General features: G+C 46.0%; 1 protein-coding gene across 5 annotated transcripts in view; it reads right to left on the minus strand.

Annotated features, from left to right (window-relative positions):
* Positions 1-13,675, minus strand: part of SLC4A8 (solute carrier family 4 member 8) — a 79,760-nt gene that overhangs the window by 12,759 nt on the left and 53,326 nt on the right. For 4 of the 5 annotated variants that reach the window (XM_081249676.1, XM_081249678.1, XM_081249677.1 and 1 more), the window contains exons 15-19: positions 8,505-8,610; positions 7,755-7,916; positions 4,783-4,896; positions 2,246-2,407; positions 1,088-1,339 (exon numbers count right to left, since the gene is read on the minus strand). In XM_081249676.1, the coding sequence (XP_081105802.1) occupies positions 1,088-1,339; positions 2,246-2,407; positions 4,783-4,896; positions 7,755-7,916; positions 8,505-8,610 (796 nt within the window). The remainder of the gene's footprint in view (positions 1-1,087; positions 1,340-2,245; positions 2,408-4,782; positions 4,897-7,754; positions 7,917-8,504; positions 8,611-13,675) is intronic. The other variant, XM_081249679.1, reaches the window with a different exon arrangement.

The raw sequence follows: 13,675 nt of genomic DNA on the forward strand, positions 1-13,675 counted from the left end.
ATATCGGCTCTCCTTAGACTCAGCTCTTCTCTCTAGTCCTCTCTTTTATATCTACCTTTCTCCCTGATCCACTCCCTTGGCTTTCAATACCACCGATGTGCTCTTGACTCCCACATTTATATTTTTAGTCCAGAAACCTCCTCTAGCCTCTTCACTCAGATGCCTCCCAGACATCTCACTCAAATCTGACCACTGCCCACCCCTTACAAAATCACTTCCTCCTTCATACAGCCTTCTCCCTCTTAAATGCTATCACTCTCCACACAGATGGTCAAGTCAGAAACCTAGCAGGCATTTTGATGTTTCCATTTTCCTCACCCCATTCCATATCCAGTCGACCAGCAAGACCTTTGGATCTCCTCCAAGATATCTGTGCATCCCTACTACCAACTTCCTCATCCAAGCCACCATCCTCTCTCACCTGTAATAGACTCACCGGTCTCTCTGCCTCTATTTTTCCTCAACCCTAAACACTTATACTCTAGATATCAGCCAGAGAGATCTTTTTAAAATACTAAATGGATCACGTCCCTCTCCTGTTAAAACCCTTCAAAGGGTCCCTTTACCAGTGTCAGCAGAGGCCCTGCATGATCTGCCCCTGCCCACTCTTCAATCTCATCTCAATGCTCTTGCCTTAACTCAACACCCTTGAGCCCGGGTATCTCCTAGAACACATATCACTATTTCCCACCTCAGGGCCTGTCTAGACTGCTTTTCTCCCCTCCCCCATGCCCTCTCCCACCATCCATGGCATGGCTGGCTCCATCTCATCTTAAATACCATGTCCTTAGAGAGGCCTTCTCCGACCACAGTAACTAAAACACCTCCCCTTAATTCTCTATAGTATCACAGAGAGTACCATATATTTCCTTTTATCGCACATCATATTCTGTAATTACCGTGTTTGCTTTCTTAACTGACTTTCTTAACTACATCTTATCTGTCCTATCCCACTAGAATAAATTCCTTCAGGGCAGGTATTCGTATGTGTATCTGTTTGCCGTAGTGCTGTATTCCCAGCACCTAACAGAATTCCTGGCACAAATCAGGCACTCAATATTTACCTAATGAATGAACGAACGGTTACCTTTAATATAGCTGTCATGAAGACTGAGCAGCCCATCAGCACAAAGATCATAAGGCCGGTTACTCTCTGTTCTCGGATACCCAAGAATTTGGGCTGTTCTCCAGGGGCGGAGCACTCAGATTCCAGTTTGAGGCTGTTCACATGTGTGATGGACAGGACAGTTGCAGCCACAAACCAGGGCAGGCCCATGATGGAGCAGACACCCAGCATGATGGCCACCATCAGCAGGTCCAGGTGGTAGCCACATCCTTTCTGTGGGGAAACAGAGTCTCCGTCACCATCAGTGGGCTGGCTGTAGTGGGACATAGGACAGGGAGCTAAGAGTCTCAGGCCCAAAGCAGGAAGGAGTGTATGGATAAGAAGGAAGGGGTCCAGAGATTCCAGCAGAGTCTTCCAGCCCCTCCTGGTTTGGAGGCAACAGAGAAGAAAGAGAAACCTTAGCTGGTCTTACACATGCCAATATCCGATTTTTATTCAAGTGCCCCCAGCTCTCACCCTGAGTCTCACATATGCAAAGATCCATCCTTTCTTGGCAGAGTAAGCAGAGACCAAGCCACATCTTGACCATTCTAGAGGGTAGACCCTACAGGAGTCGGAGATAAACAGGTTCCTACAAACACTCCCCATTCCTTGCCAAATATGGATGCTGCCTACTCTAGGGAAGAAAGGAATAGAGATGAGGCATGATGCCTCTCACTAATAAATGTACTGGCACCAACCCTACCTCCTAGAATCCTTGGGCTCAAGGTTCACTCTGGAAACCTCAATAATGGACATCAGTGAGAGAATACCTGTTTCTAGGAAACAGTGGCCCAAGCCCTGACCTGAACATCAGGAACGTAAGCCCGACCCAGACCATGTGGCTACATGGGGACCACCAGGAATTCTGCCCACCAACCTCCCTCACAGGTTTGAGAGAAGAGTAATGGACTCCAAGCTTCCTTCACATCATACAATCATGCTCTACCCTAGTTTCATCTCCAAACCAATCTTTGTCATTAATGGAGGGACTGGAAACCCCTGGAAACCCCATATGAGCTCCTTCCACGACTGATTTTATCCAGGTTCTACAGTTCCTGACTTAAACAGGCTTACCCTAAATTTTAAAAAAACATAATAGGCTGCCATTATTAGTCCTAGGTCAGAACTTCTTGTTACCTTGAGTTTGTGTTCCTTCCTGTTAATGATGACAGCTGTGATCTGCTGGTCCATGAATATCAAGATAGTGCAGAGAAGAGCTGGGATAATTGCAGCTATCACAGTCCACCAGGGATTGGGGCCAATGGGACTAATAATCCACCCTCGATCATCCCGTGTTGGCTAAAGGGAAAAAAACCAAGATTTTTGTATTTTAAGTTAACTATAGTCATTAGGGCAAAACAGATCAAACTGAATCACAACAACCACAATTCTTTTTATTCCTGAATGAGAATCCTTTAAAAAAAAAAAAAGCATGAAACACAGGAAATCTATGGCCTTGTTCCAAATCCCCTTTTGAAAGACTGAGTCCCCAACTGTCAACTTCTTATGGAATATTCATTACTACTTCACTTCCTTCCCCTACTCTCCAAACCCCTGTGTACAGAAAAAGTGACTTTATCTCAACATTAGCCCAAGTAAAATATAATTAACAACAAAATCTGTTGTCAAAAAAGAATTTAACAACTTCCAAAGACAAATATAAATAACTTTGCTTATCCTCCTCACTGCTCCCCTCCAGAAGCCGTATAAGGTATGTCCACAGAACAAATAAAGGCAATGTAGAGACAGTTACATGGACTTTCAGGGGATTGGTCCAAGGACCTCCTCCCATCAGCAGTGCAACAGGGGTCCAGGCACTAGAGACTTGAGAAAGGAGCCCAAGACTGCTGAACTTGGGGACTTGTGTGATCTAGGACCCTCTCCGATGTCCCTGTAAGACCACTGTTCATAAACCTTATTTGGGTGTTCGTAAAATTCCTAAACTCTCCTAGATCTCAAAAAAATGCTAAGGTACTCTGAGGAAGAAAAGTGCACTTTGTTTGACGAGTAGTGATGGAGGATAAAAGGCCAGGGGTACAAATTGGCCCAGAATTCACCAAAACTCAATGAACAAAGCAAAGACTATCACACCCAAAGTATTTGGTTCCATATTGGTAATGACTCTAGGATTCAAAGACTCTTCAGTAATGTCACCAAGTCCCAAATTATGAATAGCTTATACTTAGGTTCTGAAAGTTTACAGAATCTGTGTTTCCTTAGTAACAATGTTCTAAGTGGTAGTTAAATTGTTAGGTCAACACAAAAACTTATTAAACCCTGACTGACATTACCCCATCAGTAATAGTATTAGCCTTCAGATTGGGTCTTGGTCACTGGGGGCCATATGGTGTAACAGGGAAGAGAAGAAGGAAGAAAATTTCTTCTCTGCTTCCTGAAAGTGAGGCCTGCCAATGAGCAACACTTTCTTTGACATTCTCCCATTTCCCCTCTCGTCTCTCCTACCTCCCAGAGGCCTTCTTCCCAGATGTCCCAGAAATTCAGTGCCTTCTGACTATCTTAAGCCTACCCATCAGGAAACATTTCCAGGGACTTCTTAATGCTCCCAGATTAGTTATTTTTACACAAAATCCATTCCTCCCGCAGGGTCAACCTCAGCCAGGTATTAGAGAAAAAGCTGACTGCACTCATTCACACAAAGGTGAGAATGACATATTCTAGGACATATATATTTTTAAAGAGGGTGTTTTTTAATCCATCAATTTCTAACTGGTGGCCTTTCAGTGAATTTAACAAAATAAAATTTAAAATTTTCAAGCAATATGGAAAAAGGTATTTTTAACCAGGCCTACTTCAGAGAGAGAGAGAGAGAGAAAGGGAAGACGAAGGCCAACTGTGCCGGGTGTTTACAAGATAACTACGTTCCGGCTCCCTCCTCCTCCCCAGCCTCCTCCATTCTCTCCTCTCCTGGCTCCTCTCTGGTCCCTGAGGACGCCCAGGTTTTCTCTCCTCTCCACCCTGTGGGGACCTACGGAACTGAGCTCAGCTCTTCCATCTTCTCAGTTTACTCAGTTAGTGCCCCCAAATTGAAATACATTTGGAGTCGCCATGTTTTGATCATTTGTTTTACTTTTTTCTATTGGTTTTTGGATAAACAGTATCGATTATAGAGAGATATACAAACAATGAATTAGGGTTGAAGAGATGTCACGATTACTCTGGTGGGGGCCCTAGACTGAGAATGAAGCTCCTGGGCCAGCTCACCTCCTCATAGGGCAAAATTCTTGAGGGGCGGGACCAAGGCCTACAAAGAGCCTTTTCATCCTTCCTGATACCCTTAAACAGCTGATGCTCAGTGAAGTGCTGTAACCAGACTTGTTCCAGAGACCCATATTTCCACAGTCTCTGGTATATATTTATGTAAATACACATATTCCATTGTTTTAAATCTTCACATATTAAAAACAATAAGTAGCATTAATGAAAATAAATAATACTTTTCACTCATTAAACAACGTTAGATGTTCTGACTTTTCTGACTTGAACTCAGCCAAGCCTGAGGAGTTTGCTTTTCTGAATGGTGAGGCATGAGAGCAACGTTCAGATTTAGAGGACTAAAAAATTCATGAGCAGGATGGGGAAAGGCCTCTGAAATAACTTGGGACCAGATTCTATGAAACTATGTAAGGGCATCAAGTACCCTGAGATCTGTTTACCTTGAACACACTGGGAACTTGAAGCTTTGGTGATGGGATTCCAATCAAAAAATCAACAACCACCATTGTGAAGATAGTGAGGAAAACAGCAAAGTCACTCACCGTGGAGCGGACCTGGCACAAGAAAGGATTGGAGACGTGTTTCAGTAGGTTAACTACGATAGAGAAGACTCAGGTGTTGTAAAAGGCTTAAACATCCTCAGAAGAATGCTTTAATTTTATGGTCCAAATTAATACAAGCATTTTTAAACAACAAGACAGTGTTAACATGCCCAAATTCATCCCCGAAGTGTGGATAGGACGGGGGAGAATGAATCCTCTGACAAACTCTACCGGAACCCACTCCAAACTCTGAGGAGTTCTGTTTAGAACATCTAGGCCAAGAATTTAGAGAATAGTTCTGAGAACTTGTGATAAGATTTCCTGGGACCAGCAAGGTCCAGCTGTGCCAGCCAAGAGCCTCACAGCAGCACCACTCCTCTTCTCTCTCAGACCCAACATCAAGTCCATCTGCAAGCCCTGTTGGCTCTGCCTTCAGCTCATGCCCAGAATCTGAGCCCTTCTCACCACCCCCATGGCTCCCACCCAGATCAAAGGCACCAGCAACTCTTGTCTCTATAGCTGCAGCAGACTCCTAACCCTGCCTCTGTTCTTATTTAAAGCTGCTGGAGGGACTTCCCTGGTGGCGCAGTGCTTAAGAATCCGCCTGCCAATGCAGGGGACATGGGTTTGAGCCCTGGTCCGGGAAGATCCCACATGCCGCGGGGCAACTAAGCCCATGCACCACAACTACTGAGCCTGCGCTCTGGAGCCTGTGAGCCACAACTACTGAGCCCGTGCGCCACAACTACTGAAGCCTGCACGCCTAGAGCCCGCTCTCCACAACTAGAGAAAGCCCACGCACAGCAACAAAGACCCAACGCAGCCAAAAATAAATAAATAAATACATTTTAAAAAATTAATTAATGAAAAAAAGCCACTGGAGTGATCATTTAAAACACAAGTCAGATCACATCACTCCTCTACCCAAACCCTGAAATGGCTCCTCATTTCACTGAGCTAAAAAACCCAGAGCTCTTCTTGGCCCGTGAGGCCCGCATGCACTGGCATCTTTACTGCTCTGACCCAGCTCCCAACGCTCCCTGGCTCACTCACTCTGCTCCAGCCACACAGACCTCCTTGCTCTTTCTTACTCACGCCAGACTCACTCCCACCTCAGGGCCTTTATACTTGCTCATCCCTCTGCCTCAACTGCTTTCCCTCCAGGTAACCCTGTGGGTAGCTCCCTCTTTTACGTTCACTCAAATATCACCTTCCCCATCGGATCTTCTCTGATGCTCCTCCTTAAAACTGGTCACCACCCTCCATCCCAGCACTTCCTGCACTCCTTTCCGACTTTATTTTTCTCCATAGCACTTATCACCATTTTGTCCCTTAGGGGACTGACTCTCCCACTCTACAATTTAGTGTAGCTTTAATAAAATACAATGCCCCTCAAATGCCCAGTGCCCACCTTAATCTGAACTTCCAACGAGACAGAACCGAATATATCTTAGCCCCATGTAACATCACTGACACCTTCATCTGACTTTGCTTTCCTTTGAAACCTGAGGTTTCCAGCTCCCTTTCCCTGGTTTTGTTAGCTCTCCTCTGAATGTTACATAAATTCTCTGAAAAGGTAGCTGCCCCACCATGAAGCCCACCCTGACCAGCCTGGGGCCCAGGGCCCTTCTCTCCTCTGAACTCCTATGGCCCTTATGGCATCTAACTATTGACTACCGTCTCCTATGGGCATGGTTGCTTCATGGGTTTCCCTTTCCTATCTGATGGCAGGGACCATACATTGTTTAAAACCATGTAAAGCTTTATTGAGATACAATTCACATGTTTTACAGTTTGTTTTATTATTTATTATTTTTTTATCGAAGGATAGTTGATTTACAATGTTTCAGGTGTACAGCAAAGTGATTCAGTTCCATATATATATTCTTTTTCAGATCCTTTTCCATTATAGATTATTACAAGATATGGAGTAGATTTCCCTGGGCTCTACAGTAGGTCTTTGTTGTTTTATCTATTTTGTATATAGTAGTGTGTACGTTACAGAGATCATATTTTAAACTTCTTCTGCATCCCCCGTAGCGCTCGACCCAGGCCTGAGCAAGTAGTCAGTACACAGCTGCCACTTGTTCACAATTTGTCCAGACCGGAAACACGCCCCAGAACTTATTCCATATGCGCCTCCCTTAACCACTGTGTAGGTTGACTGACGTCTGACACTGTGTTTTCGTCGTGAATGTGTGCACAGTAAATGCCTCAGCCACTGAGCCCTCACCCATTCACACATCCTGCTCTGCAAAGGCGCCCAACTGAAGACTCGCACATGCAGAAAAACCGCCATTTCCTCCTGATCGATCTCCTCCTCAAAGCAAACACCCCTTTAGCCACTCTACGCTTGGCCTCTACTTCCACCCTGCCAAAACCAGTCACGACACAAATAATGCCATCTGCATCAGGGAGAGACAGCTGAGGCTTCAAACCGTCATGCAGACCAAGTCAGTGATTTCATAAGCTATTGCCAGAGTCATCCAGGGAGGAGACTCTGGGGTCCCCTACACATCCCAAGCAATCATCCCAATTTACTATCTTTAGGAGCCAGCTCCAGCTACTGCTCGCGACCTGCCCCAGCACGCTGGAAATGAGACTTATCACTCTTAGAGAACACGATTACCACCTTAAACTCACCTGACACTTTTCAATCAAAACCTCTTAAGTATTAACCCCTCATCCCACACCACACATCTATGAAAGAGGCTGCTGGACACAGGAAGAAGAGAAGGCCACGGCCTCCAAAATCAGGTCATTTGGAGCTCGGCGCCTGCCAATCTACTCACAAGCACCATGGAGGCCTAGCACAGGCTCTGTTATATTAGAAGTCTAACACGAAAGAAATGCAAGAGTGTGCTACCTACTCTGGTTGGGAAATAGCGGCTTGTCTTAAATGTCTTCAAGGTGCTGGAGAGGATGAAGGTGGTGAAGAAGAGAATGCAGGACCAAAAGAGCACATCGGGAGTATAGGGTCCATGGTGGCCACACACAGAGCCTGTGAACTCTCCATGCATCTCTTGGCACTCCTGAAGGAACAGGCATTCTGGGTGATGAAAGGCAGGCACGAGGGAGGAAATAGCTGCTGGGTCCACCAGCACAGTCATCCCATGGTTGCTGGGAAGCTCAGGCTGCCTGCAGCATCTACTTGCCCTCCATGTGGTTGTGGGGCTCTTGCTTGCAGGTAGAGTGACTCCTTAGAGTCCTAACTAAAACACTTTTGTAAAGGAAACCAAACTGTCTCAAGAAAACACGAGGTTCTAGGAGGGCCCTAGCAATCTGTATTATTTTTATTACAGAGGACTTCCAAACTTGCATGTTCTTTGAGCCCCACAAAACCTGGATGTGCCCCCTACCCTCTCTGATTTCATCCACCCACATCCTGAGTGCAGGGTCACTGGGTGGGATCGTGTGGGAGAGAAGAGAGAGGTAGTCCTCCTTTCCCTTTATGCAGAGAGAATTTTGAAGGGGAAAGGAAAGTCAGTAAGACTAGTTTAAAAAAAGCTTTATTTCTGTAAACGCCAGAGCTTGCTGAAGGGCTACCCCACTTCTACCTAGAAGGTCCCCTTAAACCTGGTGGTAACAAGACTGAGCCGCCTGGCAGCGCCCAGACTTACACTAACAGTCAGGTTGGCCCAGTGGACTTCTGTTGTCACGATGTTGTGGTCCTTCCAGTACTGTAAGGTGTGATTGTTTGGATTCTCTGGGAGAGTACACCTGCAGCTGAGGGGAGAAGAAAAAAGATTCCTAAGGGAAATAGCCAAGTATTCAATTAAAGATTTCTAGTCATGACAGGGCTACAGGCACTGCCAAAGCCCACATTATTTCTCCTTTGCCCACTTCAGATCCCTGAGGTTGGTCCTATTCATTGAGACCCAGCCACACCCTGATTTTTCAGTCAACCATTACTAAAACTGGGCTCAAATCGGCATGTGGGTCTTGGGTTAAATTGTGCTGACAACCAAGTTTGGCATGTGATGTCGTAGTTTCCTTGCTTAGTTTCTATCTCTTAGGCTCTTCCTATGAAATTCACTCTACATAGCAAGGAGGACTGGATACGCCGTTCAGCTCTCAACAGCCTCCCCAAGCCTAAGTATCTTGCTCCTTAAACCTGCATCACATTCTTGCTCTAAAAATCAGAGCCTCTTGGAATTATGACAGAAGCTACATTATTCCTGGTAATATCCCACGATCTTGACCATTCCCTGGCTTCCCCCAACCTCGCCTTGCATCCAAACCAGAGCAGACCAGACCTGTCCCACTGGCCACCATGTTGCTTCCCAGTCCCAGCATGCTTCACTCCTGAACTGCCTCCCAGTATACTCAACTGATACAGCCATTCCCACCAACTTTGTTTCATCTCTGATTTTAATGAGCATGCCTTCTAAGGATATAGCATCACAGAATTAAAATACAAAAAGATCTCAATAGGCAATAACAATAGGAGGAAATCAACAAAATGAAAATAGGGAAAGCCATAAAGTCCTACATTTAGGTATAAAAAAATCAATTCCAAACTTGGAAACAACAAAGATGTCCTTCAGTAGGTGAATGGATGTACTGTAGTACATCTAGACAATGGACTATTACTCAGTGCAAAAAAGAAGTGAGCTATCAAGCCACGGAAAGACATAGAAGACCTTTAAGTGCGTATTACGAAGAGAATGAAGCCAATCTGAAAAGCCTACATACTGTTTCATCACAACTATATGACATTGTGGAAAAGGCAAAACTATGGGGTAACAAGATCAGTGGTTGCCAGGGGTTGGGGTGATGGGGAGGGATAAATATGAAGAGCACAGAGGATTTTTAGGGCAGGGAAACTATTCTGTAGGATACTATAGTGGCAGATATGTCATTACACATTTGTCAAAATCCACAGAATGTACAATGCCAAGAGTGAACCCTAATGTAAACTCTGGACTTTGGGTAATAATGATGTGTCATTGACTGCAACAAACATGCCACTCTGGTGAGGGATGTTGACAGTGGGGGAGGCTGTGCGTGTGTGCACAGTGGGTGTGTGGGAACTCTCTGTACTTTCGGCTCAATTCTGCTGTGATTCTAAAACTTGCTCTTAAAAAATTAAGTCTATTTAGGGACTTGCCTGGTGGCGCAGTGGTTAAGAATCCGCCTGCCAATGCAGGGGACACGGGTTCGAGCCCTGGTCTGGGAAGATCCCACATGCCGCGGAGCAACTAAGCCTGTGCGTCACAACTACTGAGCCTGTGCTCTAGAGCCTGTGAGCCACAACTACTGAGCCCACGCGCCACAACTAGTGAAGCCCGTGCACCTAGAGCCCATGCTCTGCAACAAGAGAAGCCACCCCAATGAGAAACCTGCGCACTGCAACGAAGAGTAGCCCCTGCTCACCGCAACTAGAGAAAGCCCGCGCCCAGGAATTAAGACCCAACACAGCGAGGAGGAGCTTCAAGATGGCAGAAGAGTAAGACACGGAGATCACCTTCCTCCCCACAGATACATCAGAAATACATCTACACGTGGAACAACTCCTACAGAACACCTACTGAACGCTGGCAGAAGACCTCAGACCTCCCAAAAGGCAAGAAACTCCCCACATACCTGGATAGGACAAAAGAAAAAAGAAAAAACAGAGACAAAAGAAATAGAAACGGAGCTGAACCAGTGGGAGGGAGCCGTGAAGGAAGAAAGGTCTCCACACACTAGGAAACCCCTTCGCGGGCGGAGACTGCGGGTGGTGGAGGGGGGAAGCTTCGGAGCCGCGGAGGAGAGCACAGCCACAAGGGTGCGGAGGGCAAAGCGGAGAGATTCCCGCACAGAGGGTCGGTGCCGACCAGCACTCACCAGCCCGAGAGGCTTGTCTGCTCACCCGCCGGGGCGGGTGGGGCTGGGAGCTGAGGCTCGGGCTTCGGAGGTCGGATCCCAGAGAGAGGTCTGGGGTTGGCGGCGTGAACACAGCCTGAAGGGGGCTAGTGCACCACGGCTGGCCGGGAGGAAGTCTGGGAAAATGTCTGGATCTGCCTAACAGGCAAGAGACTTTTTCCTGCCTCTTTGTTTCCTGGTGCGCAAGGAGAGGGGATTAAGAGCGCTGCTTAAAGGAGCTCCAGAGACGGGCGCGACCCGCGGCTAACAGCGCAGACCCCAGAGACGGGCATGAGACGCTGCTGCCACCAAGAAGCCTGTGTGCGAGCACAGGCCACTATCCACACCTCCCCTCCCGGGAGCCTGTGCAGCCCGTCACTGCCGGGGTCCCGTGATCCAGGGACAACTTCCCCGGGAGAGCGCACGGCGCGCCTCAGGCTGGTGCAATGTCCCGCTGGCCTCTGCCTCCGCAGGCTCGCCCCGCATCCGTACCCCTCCCTCCCCACGGCCTGAGTGAGCCAGAGCCCCCGAATCAGCTGCTCCTTTAACCCCGTCCTGTCTGAGCAAAGAAGAGACGCCCTCAGGCGACCTACATGCAGAGGCGGGGCCAAATCCAAAGCTGAACCCCAGCAGCTGTGCGAACAAAGAGAAAGGGAAATCTCTCCCAGCAGCCTCAGGAGTAGCGGATTAAATCTCCACAGTCAACTTGATGTACCCTGCAACTGTGGAATACCTGAATAGACAACAAATCATCCCAAATTGAGGAGGTGGACTTTGGGAGCAATGATATATATGTATATATATTTTTCCCCCTTTTTCTCTTTTTGTTAGTGTGTATGCGTATGCTTCTGTGTGTGATTTTGTCTGTATAGCTTTGCCTTTACCATTTGTCCTAGGGTTCTGTCTGTCCATTTTTTTGTTTGTTTTTGTTCTTTGTTTTTAGTATAGTTTTCAGCACTTATCATTGGTGAGTTTGTTTTTTCGTTTGGTTGTTCTTTTTCTTTCTTTTTTTTTAATCACTTAAGAATTATTTTTAATAATTATTTTTTGGTTTTTATTTTAATAACTCTTTATTTTATTTTATCTTTTTCTTTCTTTCTTTTCTGTTTTTTTTTTTTTCTGCGGTACACGGGCCTCTCCCTTGTGAGAGGCCTCTCCCATTGTGGAGCACAGGCTCCGGACGCGCAGGCTCAGCGGCCACGGCTCACGGGCTTAGCCGCTCCGTAGCATGTGGGATCTTCCCGGACTGGAGCACGAACCTGTGTCCTCTGCATTGGCAGGTGGACTCTCAACCACTGCGCCACCAGGGAAGCCCATCTTTTCTCCCTTTTATTCTGAGCCGTGTGGATGAAAGGCTCTTGGTGCTCTGGCCAGGTGTCAGGGCTGTGCCTCTGAGGTGGGAGAGCCAAGTTCAGGACATTGGTCCACCAGAGACCTCCCAGCTCCATGTAATATCAAATGGCGCAAATCTCCCAGAGATCTCCATCTCAACGCCAAGACCCAGCTTCACTCAACGACCAGCAAGCTACAGTGCTGGACACCCAATGCCAAACAACTAGCAAGACAGGAACACAACCCCACCCACTAGCAGAGAGGCTGCCTAAAATCATAATAAGGTCACAGACACCCCAAAACACACCATCAGATGTGGACCTGCCCACCAGAAAGACAAGATCCAGCCTCATCGACCAGAACACATGCACTAGTCCCCTCCACCAGGAAGCCTATACAACCCACTGAACTAACCTTAGCCACTGGGGGCAGACACCAAAAACAAGGGGAACTACGAACCTGCAGCCTGCGAAAAGGAGACCCCAAACACAGTAAGTTAAGCAAAATGAGAAGACAGAGAAACACACAGCAGATGAAGGAGCAAGGTAAAAACCCAACAGAACTAACAAATGAAGAGGAAATAGGCAGTCTCCCTGAAAAAGAATTCAGAATAATGATGGTAAAGGTGATCCAAAATCTTGGAAATAGAATGGAGAAAATACAAGAAACGTTTAACAAGGACCTAGAAGAACTAAAGAGCAAACAAACAGTGATGAACAACACAATAAATGAAATTAAAAATTCTCTAGAAGGGATCAATATTAGAATAACTGAGACAGAAGAACGGATAAGTGACCTGGAAGATAAAATAGTGGAAATAACTACTGCAGAGCAGAATAAAGAAAAAAGAATGAAAATAATTGAGGACAGTCTCAGAGACCTCTGGGACAATATTAAATGCACCAACATTCGAATTATAGGGGTCCCAGAAGAAGAAGAGAAAAAGAAAGGGACTGAGAAAATATTTGAAGAGATTATAGTTGAAAACTTCCCTATTATGGGAAAGGAAATAGTTAATCAAGTCCAGGAAGCACAGAGAGTCCAATACAGGATAAATCCAAGGAGAAACACGCCAAGACACATATTAATCAAACTATCAAAAATTAAATACAAAGAAAACATATTAAAAGCAGCAAGGGAAAAACAACATATAACACACAAGGGAATCCCCATGAGGTTAACAGCTGATCTTTCAGCAGAAACTCTGCAAGCCAGAAGGGAGTGGCAGGATATATTTAAAGTGATGAAAGGGAAAAACTTACAACCAAGATTACTCTATCCAGCAAGGATTTCATTCAGATTTGATGGAGAAATTAAAACCTTTACAGACAAGCAAAAGTTAAGAGAATTCAGCACCACCAAACCAGCTTTACAACAAATGCTAAAGGAACTTCTCTAGGCAGGAAACACAACAGAAGGAAAAGACCTACAATAACAAACCCAAAACAATTAAGAAAATGGTAATAGGAACATACATATCAATAATTACCTTAAATGTAAATGGACTAAATGCTCCCACCAAAAGACACAGAGTGGCTGAATGGATACAAAAACAAGACCCATATATATGCTGTCTACAAGAGACCCACTTCAGACCTAGAGACACATACAG

Source organism: Mesoplodon bidens, assembly GCF_964165515.1.
Source record: "Mesoplodon bidens genome assembly, chromosome: 11".
NCBI classification, from domain to species: domain Eukaryota; kingdom Metazoa; phylum Chordata; class Mammalia; order Artiodactyla; family Ziphiidae; genus Mesoplodon; species Mesoplodon bidens.